Raw genomic sequence first — 24,002 nt, forward strand, 5'->3', positions numbered from 1 at the left:
TGGTCTATTTCACAAATACAGCCCTGCCGAAGATGAGCTCATGGATCAAAACTACAAAACAGAGAAGAATCTAAACAGCCCTGAGTGAGAATCAACAGACACAAAACAGCGAGATTAAATCCCAAGAGCAAGTGAAAGGACAATTTAATAGAAACCCAATATAAAAATGCCTAAAATAATTGAAGGCATAAGAAAAGATCCAGAATCTAAGAAAAACAGACCGGGCAGATTTTAAAAGGAACCAGAAATGAAAATGTAGTCATTAACGTTAGCTCCATGGCTCGATAAGGAAGCAGCTTAGAGACAGCCAAACGAGCATTTCTCACCTGGTCCTTGGAGCTGAGGAACACGTCTGCTGTTCTAGTTGTAGTCAAACCATAAATCAGATTGTGTTCGTGTTCCCAGATACCCCACTTAACACCCACCAGTAACACCACTCAGTGACCCCCAAATCCACAGAGGAGAAAGAGCAGAGTCCTCTCAGGGCCCAGAAGCCCGCCCAGCCTGTCAAGCTCCTCCTACTTCCTTGTCAGCGTCATTGTTTTCTGGGGCACAGCCACACTGGCTGCCTCTTTGTTTTTCTAATCCCATGCTTCCACCGTCCACAGGCCTGTGACCTTGCTGTGCTTTGTGTCTGAAACATCCCACTCCTTTTATCCATTGGCTCACTCAACTCCCAGTTGAGGATCACCTTCCCAGGGAAGCTTTCCTTCACCCCATAGGTTAATAAAGGTGCTTTGTTACTAACACTTTAAACAGCTCGCTACTTCCCTTTAGGGCAGTGGTCCCCAACCCCCCGGGCTGCAGACCAGTACTGGTCCATGGGCCATTTGGTACCGGTCAGCAGAGAAAGAATAAATAACTTACATTATTTACTTTTTTTTTTTTTTTTTTTTTTTGTACTTTCTGAAGCTGGAAACGGGGAGAGACAGTCAGACAGACTCCCACATGCGCCCAACCGGGATCCACCCGGCACGCCCACCAGGGGCGACACTCTGCCCACCAGGGTGCAATGCTCTGCCCCTCCAGGGCGTCGCTGTGTTGCGACCAGAGCCACTCTAGCGCCTGGGGCAGAGGCCAAGGAGTCATCCCCAGCACCCGGGCCATCTTTGCTCCAATGGAGCCTTGGCTGCGGGAGGGGAAGAGAGAGACAGAGAGGAAGGAGGGGGCGGGGTGGAGAAGCAAATGGGCGCTTCTCCTGTGTGCCCTGGCCGGGAATCGAACCCGGGTCCCCCGCACGCCAGGCCGACGCTCTACCGCTGAGCCAACCGGCCAGGGCCTTATTTCCATTTTATTTATATTTAAGTCTGAACGATGCTTTATTTTTTTTAAATGACCAGATTCCCTCTGTTACATCTGTCTAAGACTCACTCTTGATGCTTGTCTCGGTCACGTGATACATTTATCTGTCCCACCCTCAAGGCCGGTCTGTGAAAATATTTTCTGACATTAAACCGGTCTGTGGCCCAAAAAAGGTTGGGGACCACTGCTTTAGGGTACTTGTTTCAGTTTGCAGTCTCATGCTCATTACTGTGATTATTTGAATGCTGTCCTTCCCCACTAGACTGTAAGTCTTGGGAATCCAGGACCATGTTTGTTTGGCTAATCATTGTGCCAGTGGTTGTACTTACTAGGTGTTAAATAAATATTTTTATATGAATATTCCAGGGCATAAATTTTGCTATTAAAATAGCTCAAAAGATATTCGGTTTTCCACTGCCTATTGTTCCACGGTTAGTTTTGTCTTTTTAGCCATATGATCACAAGTGCTATTTCTTATTTCAAATTGTTCTGCAGCCCAATTGCATTATTTCTTTTCACAGATTCCTGACCATTTAAAATAGGTCCTTGTCAGCATTCAGCTCTTAGTGCAGGTCCTCAGATTTCTTGCACGAGAGTCCATAAAGGCCTGTGAAACCATAGCAAGTGTCTGTTTGAATTCTATGAATAGTGCAGTTTTTCCAGGCACAGAGCAGACACATCTTGGGAATGGTGTCTCTCATAAAAAAGAAGGGTGCTTGGGGCCATGGGTTCTTCAGAAGACGAACATCTGATTTGTATGTTTTTGGAGATCACAAGCCTTCTTAGACCTGCTGACTGGCTGGCTTTATACAAGTGTTCTTTTGATCACCTTTACTGGGGCTTACTTTGTGAAATTGTGAGCAAGTGCCGGGGAGCGGGTAAGTGGAAGACTGAGGATCGCAAGGCCTTGTGTGCTGGTAGGTTTTGGTCCCCGAGGAACGGTGACACCGTAGCCACTTACTGTGGTGAGGAGGAGGTATTGATTTTTCTCCCTGCGTGTTCTTGCTACACCTCTGAAGTAAGTGTGTTATGAAGCATCTTTCCTGGTGAGGCGAGGAAAAACTGTCATGAACCCTGTCACCTCAGCCATCGGACATTTCAAACCAAACTGGGTGGAAAAGGCCTTCAAGGACTCCTGGAAACCTCCTTAGTTCAGTCCCCTGGCTTGTGTGACAGAGGGGTTCCCTGCAGTTTATAACAAACGTTGATAGACAATGGGGAAAAAATGTGGGTTTTTTTCCTCTAATGTTTTGAAAAGAGAATAAAAGGATCAAGTCAGTGAAAACAACGCAGCTTGGTGCAGCGATCTTGGAAGGTTAGCAAAGTGGTCTTGTCCAAGTTTTCAACAAGATGTTCCGTTCCTGTTATAATTGGCTGCTGGGTGGGTTTAGACCTAACTAGAATGCCAGCGTTCGATTTCCCGTGTCCTCGGTGGAGATGTGTCACCGTGTACGCTCGCCTTAGTGACAATCTTCTAAAATGGAAACTCGTGGGAAATCATTACAGTGTTTATAGGTCTCCCTTGTCGGACGGCGTTATCCTGTGATATTTTACCAGTGTTTTCCACTGCATGATGGCATCTAGCGAAGGTTAAGGCAGAACAAGTCCCTCTGTAATTTTGTGACTACATTTTACTTACTGAAGAAGAAAAGATAACTGACAATTAAGTATTTGGGATGTCACAGAAAGAACATGTGCAACTAATCAATGGTATCCTCTGGGAACATGATTTTATAAAGCTGATAAGGTAGAAAAATTGGGATTTTGCGATTTGTGTTACATGATGATAATTGCACCTTTTCAATAAAAAAGACACTTCTCTAGGAGCAAACATAGAGCTTTCAAGGGATGCTGGTAGCAATGCTGTTGTTTTTCTGCTCTGTTCTGGCAATATTTTTATAAATATTTTTATAGAGCATGAAATGTCCCACCCTATTCTTCTGGAGTGATATTTCTGAAGGAATCTGGTTTATTTTAAGGAAAGTCATGTATTCTTCTGAAAATGAGTAACATTGAGAATAATAATTATTTTGCTTCTTACCCGGTGGGCGCACTCAGCCAGTTTGTTTATCAGAGTTGGATACAGGTAGTAGTAGCGAAGTCTGTTACATAGTATGTCGCACACTTGTTACAGTTCTTTGATTTAACCCTGTTTCCTGTGTGCATCTTAATAATAACCTAAATTTTAGTCTACATGCTTCCTAAGTGGTAAATTGAACAGGAATATCTTTACTGAGTTTTCCTGTTAATTCTGTAGCATCTCCAGTCTGCATGTGTCTAAAAGAGCAACTAAAAACATTCAGAGCCCAGGATATTTAGAAGCTCTTGCGATGCCTTCTGTTCCCATATATCTGCTGCCTCTTTTGCTAGGTTTATTACAGAGGCTTCCGTTAGAGACAGGCTCTTCCCCTGCCGGTTTGAACAGTACTTTCTTCTTGTTCCAGCAGCTTTGAAAATCATGACCCTCCTTAACAGAACGGTTAGTTAATTTAACCACCCCCTATCTCTTTGGCCCTCCCCTGCCTCGTTCCCTGCTCGGCCCCCACCCCTGGGTGACCGCATCCTCTGGAAGAAGATGATGCTGCAGGAAGTGGAGTGAGAGGATCGCTCCGCCCCTTGCACCCCGTGGAGGAGCAGCCCTGCTTGCTGACCAACCGCACTTGTGCAGAAGCCGCTAATCTCCGTCTCGCGTCTGGGTACTCCATTCGGCCTCGGATAGCATTTGACTCAGTACTTAGTTAGACCTGTTCATTTTAATTTCTTGGGGTTTAGTTCCAACTTTTTCTCCAACTTGTCACGTTCATTTCAAATCTTGATGTTTCACTGCGTAAATGAGTTGCCCACCCGTGTGTCCCAACTTGCCTCCATTGTCAGAATTCTGCCATCAAGAGTTACTAGTTACACAGTTAGGTCGCCCTGGGCCGGGGACCCATCACTGCTCAGCAGTTCAAGATGCCCATCTCATAACAGAGGCCGTCTACTAGTGCCTCCTCAGCTGTAGCACCGACCCCGCGGTCAGTCATAGAATTGAAATCATATTTTCCTTAGTTTTGCTAACTTTGGGAACTCTCAGCGCCACGGATTGCCCATGTCTAGAGTCACATACAGAACAGATGCAGAAGCATGGATATGAACTACTTTCTAAATTTGGTGCAATAGATTTTGGCCTATCAGAAGATACCCTTCACCAGGGTAGCCTCACTGGCAGACAAATATTTTCAACCTCAGCTCAGAGCTGAAAGCGCTAATGAATTCTAATAGCAGGGCAGCCCGCACTCCCGTGAGGTTCCAGTTGACAAAGGAGGAGAAAGCCGAAACAAGAAGGCTCGCATGTCCTTTGGGGAGTTGGTGTGCAGCGCAGACCCAGCAATGCCTCAGGCTGCAGGCCTCATGAAGAGTGTGCCCAGCACCATGGCCACCACATCGGAGCTAAAAGCAGCCGTCTGTGGCTGGGCCGCAGGGCCTCTAAACCTTCTACCACTGTCAGCACAATTATATATGCGTGTGTATTTTTCAGCAAGCAGGAGTCTCAGCTTTCATCCAGTTTTCAAAGGGATCCATGAATCATTGAAGGCCAAGAAGGTCTGGGTGCTAGATGGACAATAATCCAAACTTCTAAAACCGATAAAATAGGTTGGTGGGAATTGAGACAACAAAAAAGATTCAAAGGAAACAGAATTAATATTTACTGAATGTTAACTGTGTGCCAGAGCCTCTCGGAGACACCCTCAGTCCTCCCAATAACCCTGTCAGGAAGAGGAGGTGTTCGCACCCAGGTCTTGTTCTTAAGCCACATGCTTCCTGCTCACCACACTGCCTCTCTAAAGAATGAAAACGACTAGCCATTGAACATTAATCAAAAATAAAGAGAAGCAAGCTAAAGCAGTGGGGAAATATGATTTGATATTAAAATATTAATTTATATATTTTTTAAAAATAAGAACTTATCTGTTGAATGAAGTTGGGAGATTTAGACTAGACTGTGGCCCCAAGCATGTGGGATGGCCCCAGGATTCAGTTTCTAGAAGGAGTGGTTCTTCTTGAACAAAAGCCTTTGAAGCAACTGAAGATGTAAATGAAACAGTCAAGAGGCCTCACTTCACTGATGGGTCTCTCATGGAATGAGATCATGTGTTTTTGAACCAGAAGATTTTGTTGAACTAATTTAATTTATTTTGCATCTGTCTTCTAACTCATGACAGTCATTCACTTATACAAACCATATTAAATTAGGTAAATTCTACTACATATATTATACTCCATCTCTGCTTGGGCTTAAGGATTAAATATGTTCTTACAAACCTTATTAGCAGTGTTGAAGAAACACTCCAACCACGTAACTGAATGTTTAACCTCTCAATGCTGCTTTCTTGCTAACTGTAAATCCTAAAATCCATATTGGTCATTGCTTTATGGACAATATTATTGGAGCACATTCAGTGAACATTCAGCAGAAATGCTCACAAATTTCTGGAGTCTTCCACATTCCTTTTTTTTTAATCATCATATCTTACCTAAAACAATGCCTATTCACCTATTTGGAATACTCTGTTTGGGGAGACTGGACAGGATTAATTCCGTCCTGGTGTTGCAGTGTAAACAGCTTTTTGCCTGTCTTTTGTCATTAATGATCATGCTGGAGAGGTAGCCAGTGCATTGTAAGCCAATCTGTCAAGGCAAATAAACAATTCACCTTGTTAAAATTCCCTAAATCTTGCATTAATAAAACCTAAGTAACCCCCTGAACACTCAAGAGATGTCTTCCTCTATACTGCTGTGATGGATGACATGTCTAAAGATCCTGGAAATTAAGTAGTTCAGGTCATTAAAAGTGTCCCACACTTGTTATTGATTTAATTTATTTTAAAAGGTGGGGGTGGAGATAAGAATACACCCCCCCCATTTTTTTTAAATCTGAAAGCTACCACTTATACATACACATAATTAAAACTATTACTTAGGTGAACAGCTCTGTATTCGTTACAACCTTAAGCTTTGTTATTCAAATACATATTATATTATTCTCTTGGTATTTAGAAACAAATAGATAATCATCGCAACTTGTGTCATGGCAAAAAATTCCTTGGAGCTTCAATATGTATGTTCGTAGAACCTAGAGTTCTGGGCACTGAAATAATTACCGTCTGGCACCCCCATAATTTTCTCAGATAAAAATTCAGATGAAGCTCAAGCGATTTGAAGGAAATTAACTGAAATAATAATGAAAGTATGTCTCTGAATAGAGGAATTTTTTCCTATTTTATGAATTTTTAAATTTTTGTACCTTTCTAATTGAGAGGAGAGTAGACATTTTAGACGGATGAAAGTTGGGTGGGTGAAGGGAAAACATTTAGAGAATAGTAGCGTTATCAGTTCCATGTCACTGCATTCTAAGGCAAGTAAGTTTAGGTTAACATGTGTTTTGTTTACTTGTTTGCCACTGGTTTTCTCTACCAGCCCACACTCTACTTGACTGTTGTATTCGCTGCCATTAAGCAATGCCTAACATAATAGATGCTATTTATTTAACTGGTAAAGTATAACCCCAAAGTACTTTTCTTTGTTTCTCTTTTTTATTTATTCCGTAAGCATCAGTGGATACAGTGGGCTGTGTAAGAAACAGCAAGAGCCCCAGACAGGACTGGGGTTCTCCAAATGACCTTTCTCCAGGGACTGAACAGCAGGAGGGTGAGGCACTGGTTGGAGTAGAGAGGCCAGCCCGCGAGGACTGGTGACCTGAGTTGTCTCTCACTCCATTTATGTGCCGTGAACTGGGTAACAGTATCTCAAAACGCTGTGAGAGATAGGGCCGCTCAGCATGCAAACTATCACTGAAAAAATATCTTATATAGAATTCTGCATACATAAGATACACATCATTCGGCCTCACTCTTGCCATTCATTACACGTACCTTATGCATCACCTGGCAGAGCTGTTCCTGATCAGCTGTGTGAATGATCTTTCACTGTTAATCTCATTGATCTTTAAACAGCATGTGCTTATTGGAAGGAAGATCAGCCATGGTGAATTATGAAAATGACCCTTGAAAATAGTTATATTAATTTCAGGGACTAATTTCATCCTTTGATACTTTCTCCATGGCCTTTGCAAAAAAGAAAGGGAGGGGCAAATGTGCAATCATTGCACACTCTGGCCAACTGTTTTAAAAATAGATACATAGGAAAATGCACTCGCTAGTTCTCCATTAAATTTCTCTTTCAAATAGCATAATTTGGATATCTGAGAACGGACATGGTTATGCCATTATGCCAGCTTTTTAGCAGAGCTCTATAAATAGAACAACTCTATAGATTTTTTTTCAGCATATACGCTGATTTACACTGAACAGTAAAGTTGTTACTGACCCTTTAAATGGAGCTGTCCAAAGAGCAATAAATGTCAGTTGATCTGAATGCTGAAACAGGTGATAGCTGAGGGATCTTGACTAAATCTTCCAGTTAAAAAGCCACGAGTGGTATTTCCTAAACAGTAGTGGTCTCTTATAGATACACACATACCCACTTCATACCACCTTGTTACTCAGTAAGGAAAGTTTGATATGCGTACTGTGACAGTATTATTGGTGTTCCCAGGTTTCTGAATGCTCACTCTGGACTAGACTCTCCATGAAGGCAGGAGCTATGTCCACCTGGTGCCTCACTGTGTGGCCCCCTTGTCAGTTTCTGAATAGTAGATGCTCTGCAAATGCTGTTTGGGAGAAAGAATAGATCAAATGGAGCACTTGCTGGCACTGAGTAGCAGGGTTGTCGGCCTGAGTTCTTGGCGGGTGAAGTGGGGGCCATGTCTCCTATTGATGGTGAGGAGTGATGCTGGTAAGAACTCTGATGGATGGTTATGAATTTTTGAAAGTTTATTTGATTGATTCCCTAGCAAACTTTATTTTCTTAGTCTGTTTTCTGCTTTTACAGGCTGTCATTTTAGAAAATGAAGAACTTCCCAAACTGTTTCTTGATTTCCTAAATATACGACACTTGCCGTCTCTACCAAAGGCAGAGAGTTGTGGGTAAGAATCGTTGTTTACTTATTGGACTTTTTTTTTTTATGTTACTCTTCAATCACATTGACCTAACAAATGTCCCACAGTGGTGCTGGAAGGTGGCAGCCTGGCCACACCCATTCTTTGGCTTGGGACAGCACTCGCTCGCCCCCTACTTGTAGTCAATGGAATTCCTCTTGAGGCCCAATGGCCAATGCTCAGTAACTCAGGCTTAGACTTAAGGAACTGAATTTTTTAATTACGCTATATTGAGCAGTGTTACATGATGGACATTATAAATCTAGGTATCCTGCTTAGGGACTAATATGTTTTTATGTGCACACTTGAGCAAAGTCTGTATCCCCTTGGCAAATGAATCTAGATAATTTTAAAGTTATAAATGACCTTAGAGATGATCTACCCAATTCCCTTTATTTTAGAGTTGAGTAAACCTAGGCATGGGGATGAAGTGGTGTTCCCGAGGTCTCTCTCCTTGTAGCTGGCAGAGGCCCGGCCTTCCAGCTCTCCGGCCCCACTGTCCTGCTCTCTCTCCCTTGGGAACTTCTAAGGCTGGGCTATATAGACCCTGATCCCTGTCTGCCACGGAACCAGGCAGTTGACATCATCAGCTGTTGGGAAAATTTCTGAAGAATTACCTTGGAAATAAGTCACTTGCCCAGCTCTGGGAACGTAACTTGTGTTGAGCTGGTCACTTGAAGGTCATCAGCAACGTCCCTGATATATTAAATCTATTTACAAAAAATACATCATCTCAAACTCTCTGCAAATCCAAGTGGGCAAGATGGTTTTATCCATTGTCTCACTGCCTCCACACCTGCCTGAAGGGCCCATACTAACTACAAGATATTCAAGCTAACCACCCTCAAAGTCCTGTTAACCCCAGCCATCTGCTGAGTAGGAGGCTGCCAATACCTGTCACAGCTCCCTCACCGGCAGGGTTTACTCAGGGCCACTTTCCACAGACCCCAGAGCAAGAATTATACACCCTGCTCACCAGAAAATACGTCTCATCCTGGTATCCTGTTCCAACTTGCGTGCATTTACTTGGAGGTTGGGGTTCATTTGAGGTTGCGTATTTTTAAGAAGAGATGTTGGGAATGACAATGAGATCTTTTCTTCGGTATATAAATCTAAAAGTAAAACTATAGGGTTTTTAAGTGATCTGGAGAAAATTGAAATTCAAGAATAGTGCACTCTTGCCTGACCAGGTGGTGGCACAGTGAATAGAGCATCGGACTAGGATGCAGAAGGACCCAGGTTTGAAACCCTGAGGTCACTGGCTCGAGCACTGGCTCATCTAGTTCGAGCAAGGCTCACCAGCTTGAGCCCAAGGTCACTGGCTTGAGCAAGGGGTCATTTGCTCTGCCGTAGCCTCCCGGTCAAGGCACATATGAGAAAGCAGTCATTGAACAACTAAGGTGCTGCAATGAAGAATTGATTCTTCTCATCTCTCTCCCTTCCTAACTGTTCGTCCCTATCTATTCCTCTCTGTGTGTATTTCTGTCTCTGTCACTCACACACACACACACAAACAAAAAAGAATATTGCAGTTTTAAGATTCTAAGAATGAGGCATCAGCCATGTGGCAACTCTGAGAAAATACTGAACTCTTTTTTCAAAATGTTGCCCAACTTAGAGCTTTAGGAATACTGGCTATTTTTTCCTTTGTAAGCATCAGTATTGACCCAACTTACACAATCTTTTTCTTTTAAAAAATGTTTTAGATCTTTTGATGAGACAGAGTCTGAAGAGTCAAGGTAAGAACTAACAGTAGTCATTCGGGAGTTATACAGTGTAAGTCAAGGACTATGGTTTTGTTTACATGTTTAATTGCCATAGGATAAGTTTTCAAATCATAATTTTTTTAGAAAACCATTGTTAGAAAATTGGTTTTGAGATGATAAAGGTTTGATAGGAAGTTACAGAAGTAACCAGTTCCATCTAGGAGAGCAGGCATCAGAACCTTACCTTGTTTCATACAAATAATAAGACCACTGTTTTTATCAATAATCATACTACAAGATTAAAAAAAAAAACACTTTTCAGCAATGATTTATTGTATAGATTGTATATCTGCTTCAAATCCCACGAAGCCACGTTGGGACGAGGAGCGCAGTCCGGGTGTGCGCCCTCTAATACTGCTCGCTATTATTCACCCACGCTCTTAGATACATAAACCGTGAGACGTCCCTGCACAGCAGTTTGATCCCCTCAAAGCTAGTTTGTAGTGTTTTCTGTTTACCGTCGTCCCCTGATGCTGACATGCCTGTTCTTGACCTTTCCAGCAAACTGTCCCACCAGCCGGTGCTGCTGTTCCTCAGGGACCCATACGTCTTGCCTGCAGCCAGCGGTAATCAAACCTGTCATCTGCTAACAGCTCTTTACTGATCTGACCCTGCACCACATAAACCACGTTTTTAATACAGGTCTAACAGAGTGACATTGGTCCAGGGCTTAATAATCTGCCAATAAACCAGTGCTCTTGGTGTAAGAGACATTTAGAATATTAATTGGGGCAGGCCTTTCAGAAGGAAATATAATTTTTTTTCTTTCTTTCTTTCTTACCAGGCTATTTTGAATGAGAGTTATAAGGGAGGAAGGTATCTTTGGCTTTAATTTTTTGGTGGTGTTATGCTGGCCTCTGGTTGTTTTTATCCAGATGCTAGGGTTCAGTCCAGGGCTCTCGTCCTTTTTAAAATTGCTTCTTCCAAAAAGCTATGTACATTATCTATCTCCGTTCCCATTTAGATTACAGTGTCTTTGATGGTTAAATATATATTTTTTAAAGTTGTATATTTAAATATAATGAATAATCTAAGTATAAATGTAATCAATATTTTAGCCTGAGTCCTTTCTTTGTGTCAAGAAATTTAAATACTTGGTTCCTCTTCAAAGCGTTTCGCTGTGAACCGCTTCCCGAGTACAGTCTCAGACATTATTTTATTTAATTTCCTTCACAACATTATGAAGTAGGCAGGACAGGTATCATCATTGGCTAATGAGAGAATTGGGGCTCAGGGAGGCACCTGCCTTGTTCAGTCTCACATGGTTGATGGGTGGACCCCTAATTGCATATTTTCTCCTTTTGTTCTCTTTGCATATAGTGAGTTTTCAGCCTTTGTTTCTGAGAGTAACTAAATGGCATAGCAAGTAAAAATAGCAATAAGTACCTATTGAAACCTACATTCTGACAATAAAATTTCATCCCTAGCAAGGTAGAGCAAGGGTGCATGTATTCAGATCACCCAAATACTTGTTGTTTAAGGAAGGCTTGCCAGGATGTAGCCCTGCTCTGTTGGGGGACCATTTCAAACGCCCTGACAATAGAGAGCTGCCTTTGCTTGCAACAATATGGTCTCATAGGAATAATTGCCTTTCTTTAGCAAATAACATGTTATATCAGTTGATAGTAAGTTAACAAAATGTTACATTTAACAAATACTCATAATGTAACCTTGTCTAGATTAGATAGGCAATGTTTTAAAAAGTATTATTATCTTTTAAAAATGATTCCACAAGTACTTTTTCTTTTTTTCTTTTTTTGTATTTTTCCGAAGCCAGAAACTGCAGTCAGACAGACTCCCGCATGCGCCTGACCGGGATCCACCCGGCACGCCCACCAGGGGGTGATGCTCTGCCCATCTTGGGGTGTCACTCTGCTGCAATCAGAGCCATTCTAGCGCCTGAGGCAGAGGCCACAGAGCCATCCTCAGCGCCTGGGCAAACTTTGCTCCAATGGAGCCTTGGCTGCGGGAGGGGAAGAGAGAGACAGAGAGGAAGGAGAGGGGGAGGGGTGGAGAAGCAGATGGGCACTTCTCCTGTGTGCCCTGGCCGGGAATTGAACCTGGGACTCCTGCACGCCAGGCCGATGCTCTACCACTGAGCCAACCGGCCAGGGCCCCACAAGTACTTTTTCCAGGGATTGTTTATACTCAGATATTTCATGCATTTAACCGAAATTCCTGTAGAAATGTAGAGCAGAATGCTCAGTGGCGACTAGAATAGCCAGGGTGTTTTATGGAAGAGGAAAAATATTTTATGACCCTTAAAACCAATTCATCTAGCTTATTAAACATCATGTCCCATGCACCTGGCTTGACAATGAAGAACAGGAGGAACTTTCTGGAAAAGGACGTCAGGGGCAAATGTCTGGAGTTAGAGTAAGAAGTATGTGTCATTGGTAGAAGTTGGTGTGTGTGAATGACTAACACGGAAAGGTGATTCCTGTCTGAGAGTAAATGAAAACCACAAGTTTGATGAACAGGGTGGAATCGGGTATGGAGAAAGCATTGAGCTTCCAAGGATCCTGGTAGCAATGCTATTGTTTTTCTGCCCCATTCTGGCAATTTCTTGGTAAATGCTTTCACAGAACGAAATTTATTTTCATGGAATTTCATAAATTTCATAAATTAGATTCCTCTTGCCCTAAAAGTATTATACTAATGATATACTCTTGCAAACCTTTAGCATTTAATTTAAAGATAAATTGTGCTCGCATCACATTTTTTAGTTATTATGCCTCCTAACAAAATGTTAAGGTTCCTCTTCCAGAGGATGGGGGTATGAACTTGGAAATACCCTAACAGGTATACAAGTCCTCACAATATTAGAGGACAGTCTGTCTTTAAAGTTCTAACACCTGAACATTATCATCTCACAAAATGCTAATAATCAAATATTATTCTCTTAGCACATGCCTCTCAGCCTTTGTTTTGATTTTTCTGAAAAATTTACACCAACTCTTGCTGAGGTCCCCAGCAATTACAGTGTAGCTAAATTCTGTGGACATTTTTCTGCTCTCTTCTTATTTGACCTCTTACCAGTTTCTGCCCTTTCTCCTCCTTCCAGCATAACTGGCTTTACTGTTTTTCTCCTTTTCTTACATTCTCTGGCCCCTCACCTGTCATAGACCCTTCCCTCGTCTCGTGACACTTCCTTTTGAATAATCTCCTCCTTGCTTGTGGCCTTGCTATTTAGCAAATAGCATGTGGTATCAGTTGATAGTAAGTTAACAAAATGTTACATTTAACAAATACTCATAATGTAACCTTGTCTAGATTAGATGGGCGATGTTTTATAAAGTATTATTGTCTTTTAAAAATAATACTATTATTATTAGTGAGTGACCGTATGGGATTCCGTCCCAGCCGTCTCCGTGAGCCCCACGCTCTCCCCGTGGTCACGGGCCCTCCGCGGGCCGGCCCCGGCCCTCCCCGTGGTCACGGGCCCTCCGCGGGCCGGCCCCGGCTCCTGCTCCTGCCAGGGCTCCTCACACACGCTGCTCCGGCCACGCTGGACATCTTGCGGAGTTCGCCTCAGATGTGCTAACTCCTTCCCCCTCAGGGCACTTGCTGGTTCTTCTTTCTTGAAGCCATCTCATCTGGTCCCCACACATCACTGGCTGTGTCATCTTTCACAGTTTCTGAGAGCCTCCACTGACTCGCCCGTCGAGGATTCTCCACGAGCCCCTCCACCCCTTTCACTTCTTTTTAAGGTTCATAATAAACGTGTATGAAATAGATGAAAACCAACAAAAATAACAGTAAAACTGTTCTAAATCATATTTCTTCTCATCAAAGGGAAACCAAGGCAAGGGGCATTTTCTGAATTTTCAGATAATAATGGACATTGTATTCAATCGTACTTACGATGAAGCCAAAATGCACAGTTTAGAAGGGAACAGATGAATGGGGGGAGTGACCTCTGATTGTCTCGGCATTGGTCACTTACTGGTGAACCGTGTTATAAAATACTTCTCTTCTGGTCACTTTTATCAGAGCACTGATTAGCTTCCTTTATAGCAGTGATCACAAACTTGATTCCCCTTTCTCTCTCTCTCTGTCTCTCTGTTTTATTCATCTTCTATGTCTCCAGAATCTGGCGTGTGCTCAGCACTTGAATACAGGGCCTGGCACGTGCTGTTCCCTCTGCCGGGAACGCCCTTCATGCAGGGACCCTCACAGTGGCTGCAACACCACTTCATTCCAATGGCCTTTCTGCCCCTAGGCCTTCCCCCCAACACCCCCTGCCCCACCCCTAGCTCTCTCTCGCCCCTTGCCCTGCTTTACTTTTCTCCTTGTTCTTAAGCCACCGGTTGACCTATTACAGCACCACAGAATTACCCAATGTATTTAACATTATCTTTTTGCCCCTTTTTTGCTGAGCATATTTGACTCCTCTTAAGCTACAAACGCTTATGATGTAATTTCACTAACCTTCCAATAGACTTTTACGTTTTGGGTGGCAAAGAATAAATGCATAGATGCTAATGAATGTAATGTGTCCTATTTAGGCAATTTGTTGAAAATTAATCAACAGTTTCATATGGCTGTTGGTTTCAGTCCATTTCTGTGTGGAGTGATGCACGTAGAATTAAAATGAACTTAGCCCAATCACTGTTTTACATTGGAATCTAAACATTCAGATGGAAGTCCTATAACCTTCTAAAGATAGGTTTTAGGAAAAAATTATTTTACTTCATGTTGGATAAAAGCAGACACTAAGAAATCAAGTGTCATCAACCAAAGTAACTGAACACTCAGGTATTGGCAATATTTTAAAAACATATTTAGCTTATTCATCCGCTTGTCTCTCTGACGGGTATGCAAGTCCCACTGGCATGAACGGGGATGTGATTTCCTTATATTCTCAGTAATCAGCCAGTACTTGCACATTGTATTGATAGCTGGTGCTCACTGTGTGCCAAGCTCAAGTCCACGCCCTTTGTTTCGCTCCCCAGTTTTTACAACAGCCTGCTAGGAAGGTGCTATTAGGAAATCCCTCACCAGGCACACTGACTTCATCACCCCTTTGAACTTGCTCCGGTCCAGTCTCTGAATGGCAGCCAGTCATCTTTTCAAAACACAGTCTGTCTTGTCTTACTCTGTGCTTAAAATTTTGAACAGCTTCTCATTGCTTTTCATATAAAGCCAGTATTCCTCTCTATTCTTGAATTGCCACCCCTTCCACCACACCACCCCCTCTCTCAGGCCCTCCACCTTCCTCACAGCTGCTCCTCTTGTCACCCTCGCCGGTCATTCAGGTCTCTAGGTCTCTGACCTTCAGGCGCCCTCCTCTCAGCTGCATGGCGCCCTCTTCCTAACCCTCTCCTCCAAGAGCCTTTCTGCCCTCCCTGATGAGGCCCGACTCCCTGGTAAGTGGTTTCACGTAGTCGGTACTCTGTAGGGGTTGGATTAATAAATGAAGGTATTATCGTTTTGTCTTCAAGTATTGGACCACATAATTTCCTTATAACTGTATTTATTTGGATACAATTATGTGCAGATTAAAGTTTAGAAAATACACTTAGGGGCCATGGGATAGGTAGGCTCCCTGCTCAAGCCCTGCACACACGGGTCACCTGGCCCGGGGACTGGGGTAGGTGCGGCACACCTGCAGCGCGGGCTTTCCTGGGCAGCTCCTGTAAAAATGCAGCTGATTTTTCACGTTCAGTGGAATGGCTTTCGTCAGAAATTTGCCCTTCGAAGTTCAAAAGACAGGCTTCCCGTCTCCCTGCTCTCTAGGAGCTAGCAATAGAACAAGCATACTCAAGACAACTCGGGCTAAACTAGCCACTGTAAACCACAGTGGAAAAACTGCAGCGAAATATTCCCAGTAGAAATCTTGGAATTCCTTCAAGTATATTGAGATTTTTGTTAGAAATTGAATTGCCAGCGTAATCCATCTTCCTTGTGAGAAAACGTTTAGATAAAGAGCGGGGCCCCAGCAGCATTAACCATTAGAACATCCCTTAAATCAATAAGCTACAAATCTGGCCACGCCATCCTGCAGCGCCCGGCGCTCCTGCGGAGTGACTTTAGGCCGAAGCTGCATGACGAATAGCACGTTCGGAACCAAACTGCATGAGGATGCAGATTCCTAAGTCACAGCGGGCCTTCGCCTGTGCCTTCTACAACGTGCAGTCATATTTTACTGATGCACATAAGAAAGGCAATTTTCTTTTTGTTTTTCAGATTTTCCCAATGTGGTTATCGAAGGAGTTCTCCATGGGATATTCTACCCTCACCTACAGCCCAGGTAGAAAGCCTACCTGGCCAGAAGAAGCTGAAGCCGGTGTCAAAGCTGTAGTCAAGGAAATCGATAGCTACCAAATTAACCTAGACTTGATGGTGGAACTGCTCTAGCTAGTGGAGAGATTCACAGTCCCAGCTTATTTCAGGGCAGGGACATTTCCATTGGTATGGTGCTTTTAAAAATAGAAACGGAACCAGGGCCTCGCTGAGGTTAAGGCCAGATGTTTAAAGAGTAGAATGTAGCTTCCAATTTAGAAACCCATGGAAAGGAGGTTACAGAAGGTCCCAGGGAGCACCCAGTGTGACAAAACTCTCTCGGCTTCGTGCGAACCTCTTGCTAATTGAAAATCTTACGCCGAATCACACGGAGACTGATCAACTCTGGTACCTTTTTTGTTCGGATTTTGTGACACACTAATCTTTCCATTATGAGATTTTCTCGGCCAGTGGTAGCTGCATTCTGAATGCTGGCATCGGGAGAGGGGCACAGAAAAAACACACACGGCTAACTGAGAGAGCAGCCAAACTGGACATTACATGATGTTGACATTATTAGGGCGCTTTTTAAGTCATGGCATTTTTAATTTGCGTTACGGTGGAGTTGCATCATACCCAGGGGTTAGCTTCCAATGTCAGGACATAAGGTAAAATGCGGTATCAAGGTTAGAAAGGCACCATAGTGGAGCTCTGTCCATCTGTCATGACCAGGTTTTACCTCCACATTGGAAGAAACGACTGTTTCTTTCATTGAAGATCAGTTGAAGTTGTTGGTGTTTGTAATGGGGTGATTTTATATATTAAAAAAAAAAAAGCAAAAACAAAAACAGACGTTTAAACACTAGACCCTCACTTACCCCTGCAAGATGCTTGTCCTCTGTGAGACGGAACGTGAGCTGACAGGGACCGAGGGAGCACCACACTGACAACACTCGGCTTGGTTCACTCAAGGGCGTCCCCTCACCGACGAGGTGGAGTTGCCACGGGAGTTACTGTTATCGTCCTACCCTTTCCCTCTTCACTGACCTCTCAGCTCGGATGAATGCAAGTTAGTTCGATGCGTTTATAATATGACTTCACTATACATCTTACTGGTGTTCATATTTTGAGCAGTGAAGGATATAAGCATATATGCAACCTGTATGTATGTGCTGCATTTGGGCATTTCCTTGAAAACTAATTAATGAATAGCTAGACTATTTATGATTATTCATTTTAATATGCTTCTGTGTGGGAGAAGGGATATTTAAATTCAAAACCAATTACTGAATCATGTTATTTGATTAGGATATAAATATACAAGTTTAAAGCCTGCTGCAAACTTTTAGAGCTATACTTATGGTAGCTATGTTACTACATGTTGGATATAAGCAAGAACTAAATAATCAAGTGTCCTCAACCAAAATAACTGAATAGTCAAGTGTTGGAGATATTTTTTTAACATTTTTGTTATTAGCTATTTTGAGTTAAATAAAAACAAAGAACAAGAAATATTTGAATTTGTCTTCTGCTCCGAAGATTTTATTGGAAATACAAATTGTGTTTTGTCTCTACACATATACATACACATACACACAACTTCTTGTGGATTCACGTGGATATTTATTTCTAATGTGACAAGGTAAATACTAATTACCTCACCTGTTAAGTGAAAAAGTACTCATTAAAATAGTTATGATTTACCAAGATAGTGTAAATTTAAAAAAATAAAGACCTAGCATATTTGGTGGCAAACTACTACAAAATATTTCTTGAGAATTAATGTCTTCCCAATGACGACTTTCATTTTTTACTTTTATGTAAATGTTTGATATGTGATTTCATATTCCATTTCAATTCCATTGCAGAAAATAGAAGCCATGGTAGGTATCTTAAGCAGAGTGAAACTATGAGAAACTGAGTACTTACAGAAGCTCCGAAAGGAACTCCTGGTGGATCTCCAGGAACAACTTCCAGAACATTTCAGCAACCTTCAGTCCCTACATGCCAGGGGAGCTACAACCTCTGCCTTAAGCAGGAATTCAGGGAGTCAGGAGCCTGCTTCTAGAGGGGTTGAGGTAAAAGTCCCCACTCTAGCTGTGATCCAAGAATCAGCACGTAGGGTCAGGGAGTCATGTCACCACTGGAACTGCCCCATAACAGTGCCCTAGAAGCTGGTGACGGGGCACTGGAACCAATCATCCAGCTGCCACCACCTGCTGCACAACTACCTCTCAGCACCCAAAGCCTTGCTTGCCGGCAGCCACAGCCCACAGCAGTAGGAAGGTGGTGGTCACCCGCTTTTATCTTTCACTCCACGTCCTGTGAAAACCCACCTAATTGTCACAACCTTGTTCTAGATCCCCAGCTTCAAGGGAATCTGGGAAGAAGTTGAAACTTCCTGGGCTCTGCAGCTCAGGAATGTACATTGGTAAGGGGATGGAATATATTTTCACAGTTGAGAATTCAATAAAAACAGGAAATGATATATAAAAAAGAAAAAATCTCCCATCCTGCCTTCTGTGTTCCCGAGTCCCTTCCCACAGACAACCACTGTACTTAGTTCACGTGTGTACCTCCAGAGAAAGTTCATGTGCATGCAAGCAAATGATGCCCATTTAGTGTGCATACATTCCATCTTCCTCTTTCTTACAAAACAGACTTTTCAAGGCATGGGTTCGTAGGGAATAAGCAATGAAAGAGTAGATAGAGGGTAGAAAACAGAATAAAGAAAAGAAATTTCATCACCAACTTAAGCCAGAATGTGGGGGCAGACCTCAGTCCCCTGTCTCCCTAGGTTTTGGTAATTTACCAGGGACTAATCTCATACCGTCTCCCAGTGCCGTTTTATGCAGAGCCTTTCTGAGGCCTCATCTCCATCACCTGGCAACCCTGGGATCCTTACTACTGCCATCCCACCCCATTCAAATAGCTGGCCATGAACACCAACCCAGTAACACTGTGGCCATCACTACCTTGTAAATCCTCCAGTCATTTCACTGTGAAAGGTGTAGACATCTCATGATCACAATTTAGAAACAACAAATGGCTCTTATCTCATCTGGCAACTTTGTATTGATAATGGCTTCCCAAAGTGCTTCTTAAGAAGGATTCGGACACACCTGTTAAGAGGGGCTACTATCAAAAAAGCAGAAAAACGCAAATGTTGTCAAGGATGTGGAGACATTCAAACACTTATACATTGTTGGTGGGGATGTAAAATGGTGCAGCCTCTGGAAAATGATTTAGCAGTTTTTCAGGAAATTAAATACAAAATTGCCATATATATGATCTAGCAATTCCACTTCTGGATGCATATTCAAAAGAAGTGAAAGCAGGGACCATGTTCACAGTAGGGTTATTCACAATAGCCAGATGGTGGAAACAACCCAAGTGTCCATTGATGGACAAATAGATAAACAAAATGTGTTCTATACATACAATCGAATATTACTTGGCCTTTAAAAAGAAGTTCTGACACATGCAACAACATGGATGAACCATGAAGACATTATGTTAAGTGAAATAAGGCAATCACAAAGGGACTTGTATTGAATCTTACCTACAATAGTAAGATTCACAGAAACGAGGTAGAATGGTGGCAGGAGGGGGCCGTGGGTTTCAGTTAGGGAAAGACGAGAGTGGTCTGGAGCGGGAAGCCAGGGATGGTTGCGCAGCAGTGTGAATGAATGTACTTCAGGCTATTGAATTGTACACTTAAAAATGCTTAGAAGTGTAAATTGTAGGTCGTGTATATTTTACGTACCACAATTTTTTAAAAAGCTTTTTTTACAAAAATGATTTTGAGTGAGTGTGTGATCAGTGGGCAAGGGTATAGAAAGCAATTGGGGATATTAGCCAAGGGCACAGAAGGAGTTTGATTCCATTCTTGGGGTATTCCAGGTGGGCTTCAGGGAAGGACTGGTCTTCGCTCATTCAGGCTGCTATGACAAGAAATGCCATAAACTGGGTAGCTGATAAGCAACACAAATTTATTTCTTACAGCCCTGAAGGCTGGGAAATTCGAACCGTGGTGTCTGGTGAGTGGCCCACTTTTCACACTGTGTCCTCCCCTGGTGGGAGAGGGGCGAGGAATCTCTCTGGGCCTTCTTCCAGTCCTTACAAAGGCTCCATCTCCAAACACCATCACATTAAGTTTCAACATATGAATGGGGGTGAGGGGAACACACACAGATGTTCAGAACACAGTAGTAAGGATGACAGACCAGTTTGATTAGTGCACCAAGTGCATCCTATGTGAATGTATATTCATTCGTTCATCTACTCATTCAGTGAAAGGCCCTTGAGTTCCCTCACTGGTTTAAAGCATGATGGTCATCTAAAGAATAAATACGTTATCCTGTTTTCTGGAATTTTTAGTCATTTACTGTGAGTGTCTATTTAACTGAATTGGATCTAAGGTTCAATGATCTAGGCTACCTTCTCCAGTCCCTGCAGTCAACTTAAAGCAATCATTTTCATGTTGGCTTTCTTTTAGTTTCCATCCTTGATGTTTATTACACATTTGGAATTCAGTAGTGAAAACCCAGGAAAATAGCAGACACTAACTGAAAAGTGAAATTCTTTCAACCTTTTTGTCCATGCCGGTCGGTATATAGTGACGGTCTGGATTCTGATCAGGGTAAAGAGGCACTTATGTTTGTGTGAGGATATTGAAGGTACATTAAAATGTTAAGCCATTGGAATGCATGTAATTTACTAGGGGAAAATTTTTTTATTATATCCTATAATTGTAAAAGTGACCTATAAAATATGAACCAGTTTTTTTCATGTGAACCATTTTCTATCTTCATTACTGTGACATTAGCAATGTCACCAGCTTTGATAGTCTTCTCTCAGGTCCTCCTGTATGCTGAGCTCCTGCTGGGTGCTGCGTGCTGTGGAAGTAGGGCACTTTTACTACTTGATTCCATTATACAAATGTCTTACGAGCTTTTATTGAAGAAGAAATTGAAGATCAGGGATATTAATAAGTAGCTAACTTGATTGAGCACTAATTTGGGGGCTAAGAGATCCTGGGCTAAGTTCTGTCCACAGATTATTCTATTGAAGCCTCACCTCTTTATAAGGTAAGTATTGTTATTATTCCACTTTACAGTAAGGAAAATCAGGCTGGAAAGAGAAAACAGTTTGACCATGGCTACCAGTTAATAAAGGGAATGAGGATTTCAATGTTTCATTCATGAAACTGGCTAATCCATTCCCCCGGCAGCCTAGTTTGGACCTGTTTGTATAATGTGCGTTTAGAACCACAGGAGCACTCAAGTTGGGAAGACCCAGTTGTGATAGTTGCTAATATTTCTATACTGCATTACATATTCCAAAGTGCTTTCCCATCTCTTCTAATTAAACCAAGCTCTGCTCTCAGCTCTCGCTTCCCCACAGGTCTCCCTGCTTCTGTTTTACTGTAGTCCATCCTCCACACAAGAGCCACAGCCCTTTTTTTAAAATGTCCATCATGTCACTCCCTTGCTCAAAATCCTCCGATAGCTTCCATTCCCACTAAAAATGAACACTCCCGCTGCCCTCTCCAATGTCGGGACGCATCTTATTGGAAACTGACCTCTCAGTTCTCAGGACTTGCCAGCCTTGGTCCGCCCTCCAGCCCTCTGGACCTGCTGGTTTCTGCTGGAAACAATCCTGATCTCTTAAGAAGACTGGACATTCTCAGACCTTCGGACTCAGCCTAAATGTCACCTCCTCAAAGAGCCCCTCCTCAGTCACCCCATCTCCCAACTCCCACTCCACACCATGTCTATTACAACAAACTTACTTCCTGCATAGCAGTTACCACCATCTGAAATTACCTTGTTTATTTGTTTACTGTGTTCCCCTTCCCCAGGAGAACAGGGGCAGTGTCTGACTGTTGACACTTTCTCCCGCAGTAGATCTCGTAAATCTCAGGAACTTGGCGGAGTAGACAGCTGGCAGCCAGTGTTCCCATCACCCAGCTTAGTGCTGGGTACGTGCTTCACAAAAGAGGCCCCGTAAATGTGTGTAGATACGTGACCTCGCAATCAGGATTTGCTAACATCGTCCCAGATTACCACAATGATTCATTACATCCTGAATGACCTGGAAATAGTGATTTTCTACAGTGTACTCACCAAGTTGATACAGAGTGGTTGGAATGGGGTAACTACACACTAGGATGATTCCTTAAGTGTTATCTTTCTTTACAAATAAATAAGCTAATTCAGTGATTGCCAACCATGGTTTTGTGACATCCCAGGGCAGTGGATTTGAAGTTTGGACCCTGGACTAACAGTGTCAGCATCACCCAAGAATTTGATAGAAATATAGCCTCAGGCCCTGCCCCAGACTCACAGCCTTAGACACTGAGAGGGCCCGGAAACCTGGCAAGACCTCTGGGTAATTCTAATGCACAATTAAGTTTAAGAACCACAACCCCGCGGCATTTCAAATTATTTTCATGCTGCAACTTTTTAAAAGGTTTAAACTTTTTAAAATTAAGAACACCCTCAGTGCTACTAGGGGACACAGGAACAGTATCAAACAATGCCAGATGGCTACTACAAAAACTTGTGACTCATTTAAGACAACAGTTCAACCCATCAGCAACTCAACAGATCCAATGAGGTATTTTAAATGTAGTAAAAGGTAAGAAAGAAACACTTAGAAATTGTCTTCTCTTAAATGAACTTTTATATCTAGTTATGATGGTAATTGTTCTTTCATCCCAGAAGTAAACATCGTGTCTACAAATTCTTGGTATCTTTCTAAACTTGTGTTTGAGTAAACTAAGATCCTTGCTTTCATGGAACTTACAGAATAATGTGATATTGGGTAAACATCCCCCAAATGTGTAAAGTGTGTTAAGTGCTCTGAAGGAAAAATAAGGTTTACTTATGTGATGTGCAGGGGAAATATACCTCATTTAGATTTGGGCAGAGCGGAAGTTGACACCTGAAGGATGTTGAAGGAATTATCCAGGCCAGGAGTGGGGACAGGGGAAGGGTGTTGCAGAGACATCACTGGGTTCCAAAGCCTCGAGCCAGGAGAGAGCTGCAGTCAAGGTCCCCAGGAAACCTTGGGAGTGGAGGGTAGGGAGGCGGGTCCGGGGCCAGATCCCATAGGGCCCTCCTTGGGAGGCGGCATTCAGGAGGTGGGCTCAAAGCCTGTATGTGATCGCAGACCACTGGCAGGTTTCACACAGGAGGACTATGTTCTGATTTATTGTTTTTCAGCTTTATTGAGATATAATGGACAAATAATGACTTTTTTACATTCACTTATTTTTCTTTATTAGGTGTGAAATTTTTATATATGGATTTTTTTTTTTAATCCTCCAAACAGCTTGCAGGCATCAGCAAACTGCAATTTAGCATAACATATATATGATATATCACACCTGATCTGATTTATTTTTGAAAGACCGCGCTGCGCTGCTGGCCTGTGGAGAATGGACGGCACAGGCGCAGGATCCGGAGCAGAGAGGCTGTTAGGAGGCCTGCCCATCAACTCCACAGGACCGGCAACTCTCCGGTCTGGGTGGTGGCGGAGGAGAGCGTGAGACGGGGGTGGTTAAGATGTATTGCAGCGCTGCCAGTGCACCTGCTGCTGGGTTTGGATAGGAAAAATGAAGGTGGAAAAAGGCAAGGGTGGGTGTTTGGCTTGAACACTAGGTGGA

The 24,002-nt window shown here is 42.8% G+C and overlaps 1 protein-coding gene across 1 annotated transcript in view; it reads left to right on the forward strand.

Annotated features, from left to right (window-relative positions):
• SNX24 (sorting nexin 24) overlaps positions 1-17,178 on the forward strand; it is a 185,845-nt gene extending 168,667 nt beyond the window's left edge. The window contains exons 4-7 of the mRNA XM_066382099.1: positions 8,233-8,327; positions 10,046-10,078; positions 10,607-10,671; positions 16,295-17,178. Coding sequence (XP_066238196.1) covers positions 8,233-8,327; positions 10,046-10,078; positions 10,607-10,671; positions 16,295-16,362 — 261 coding nt within the window. The 3' untranslated portion in view covers positions 16,363-17,178. The remainder of the gene's footprint in view (positions 1-8,232; positions 8,328-10,045; positions 10,079-10,606; positions 10,672-16,294) is intronic.
• The last annotated feature ends 6,824 nt before the right edge of the window (positions 17,179-24,002 follow it).

Source organism: Saccopteryx leptura, chromosome 4, assembly GCF_036850995.1.
Source record: "Saccopteryx leptura isolate mSacLep1 chromosome 4, mSacLep1_pri_phased_curated, whole genome shotgun sequence".
NCBI classification, from domain to species: domain Eukaryota; kingdom Metazoa; phylum Chordata; class Mammalia; order Chiroptera; family Emballonuridae; genus Saccopteryx; species Saccopteryx leptura.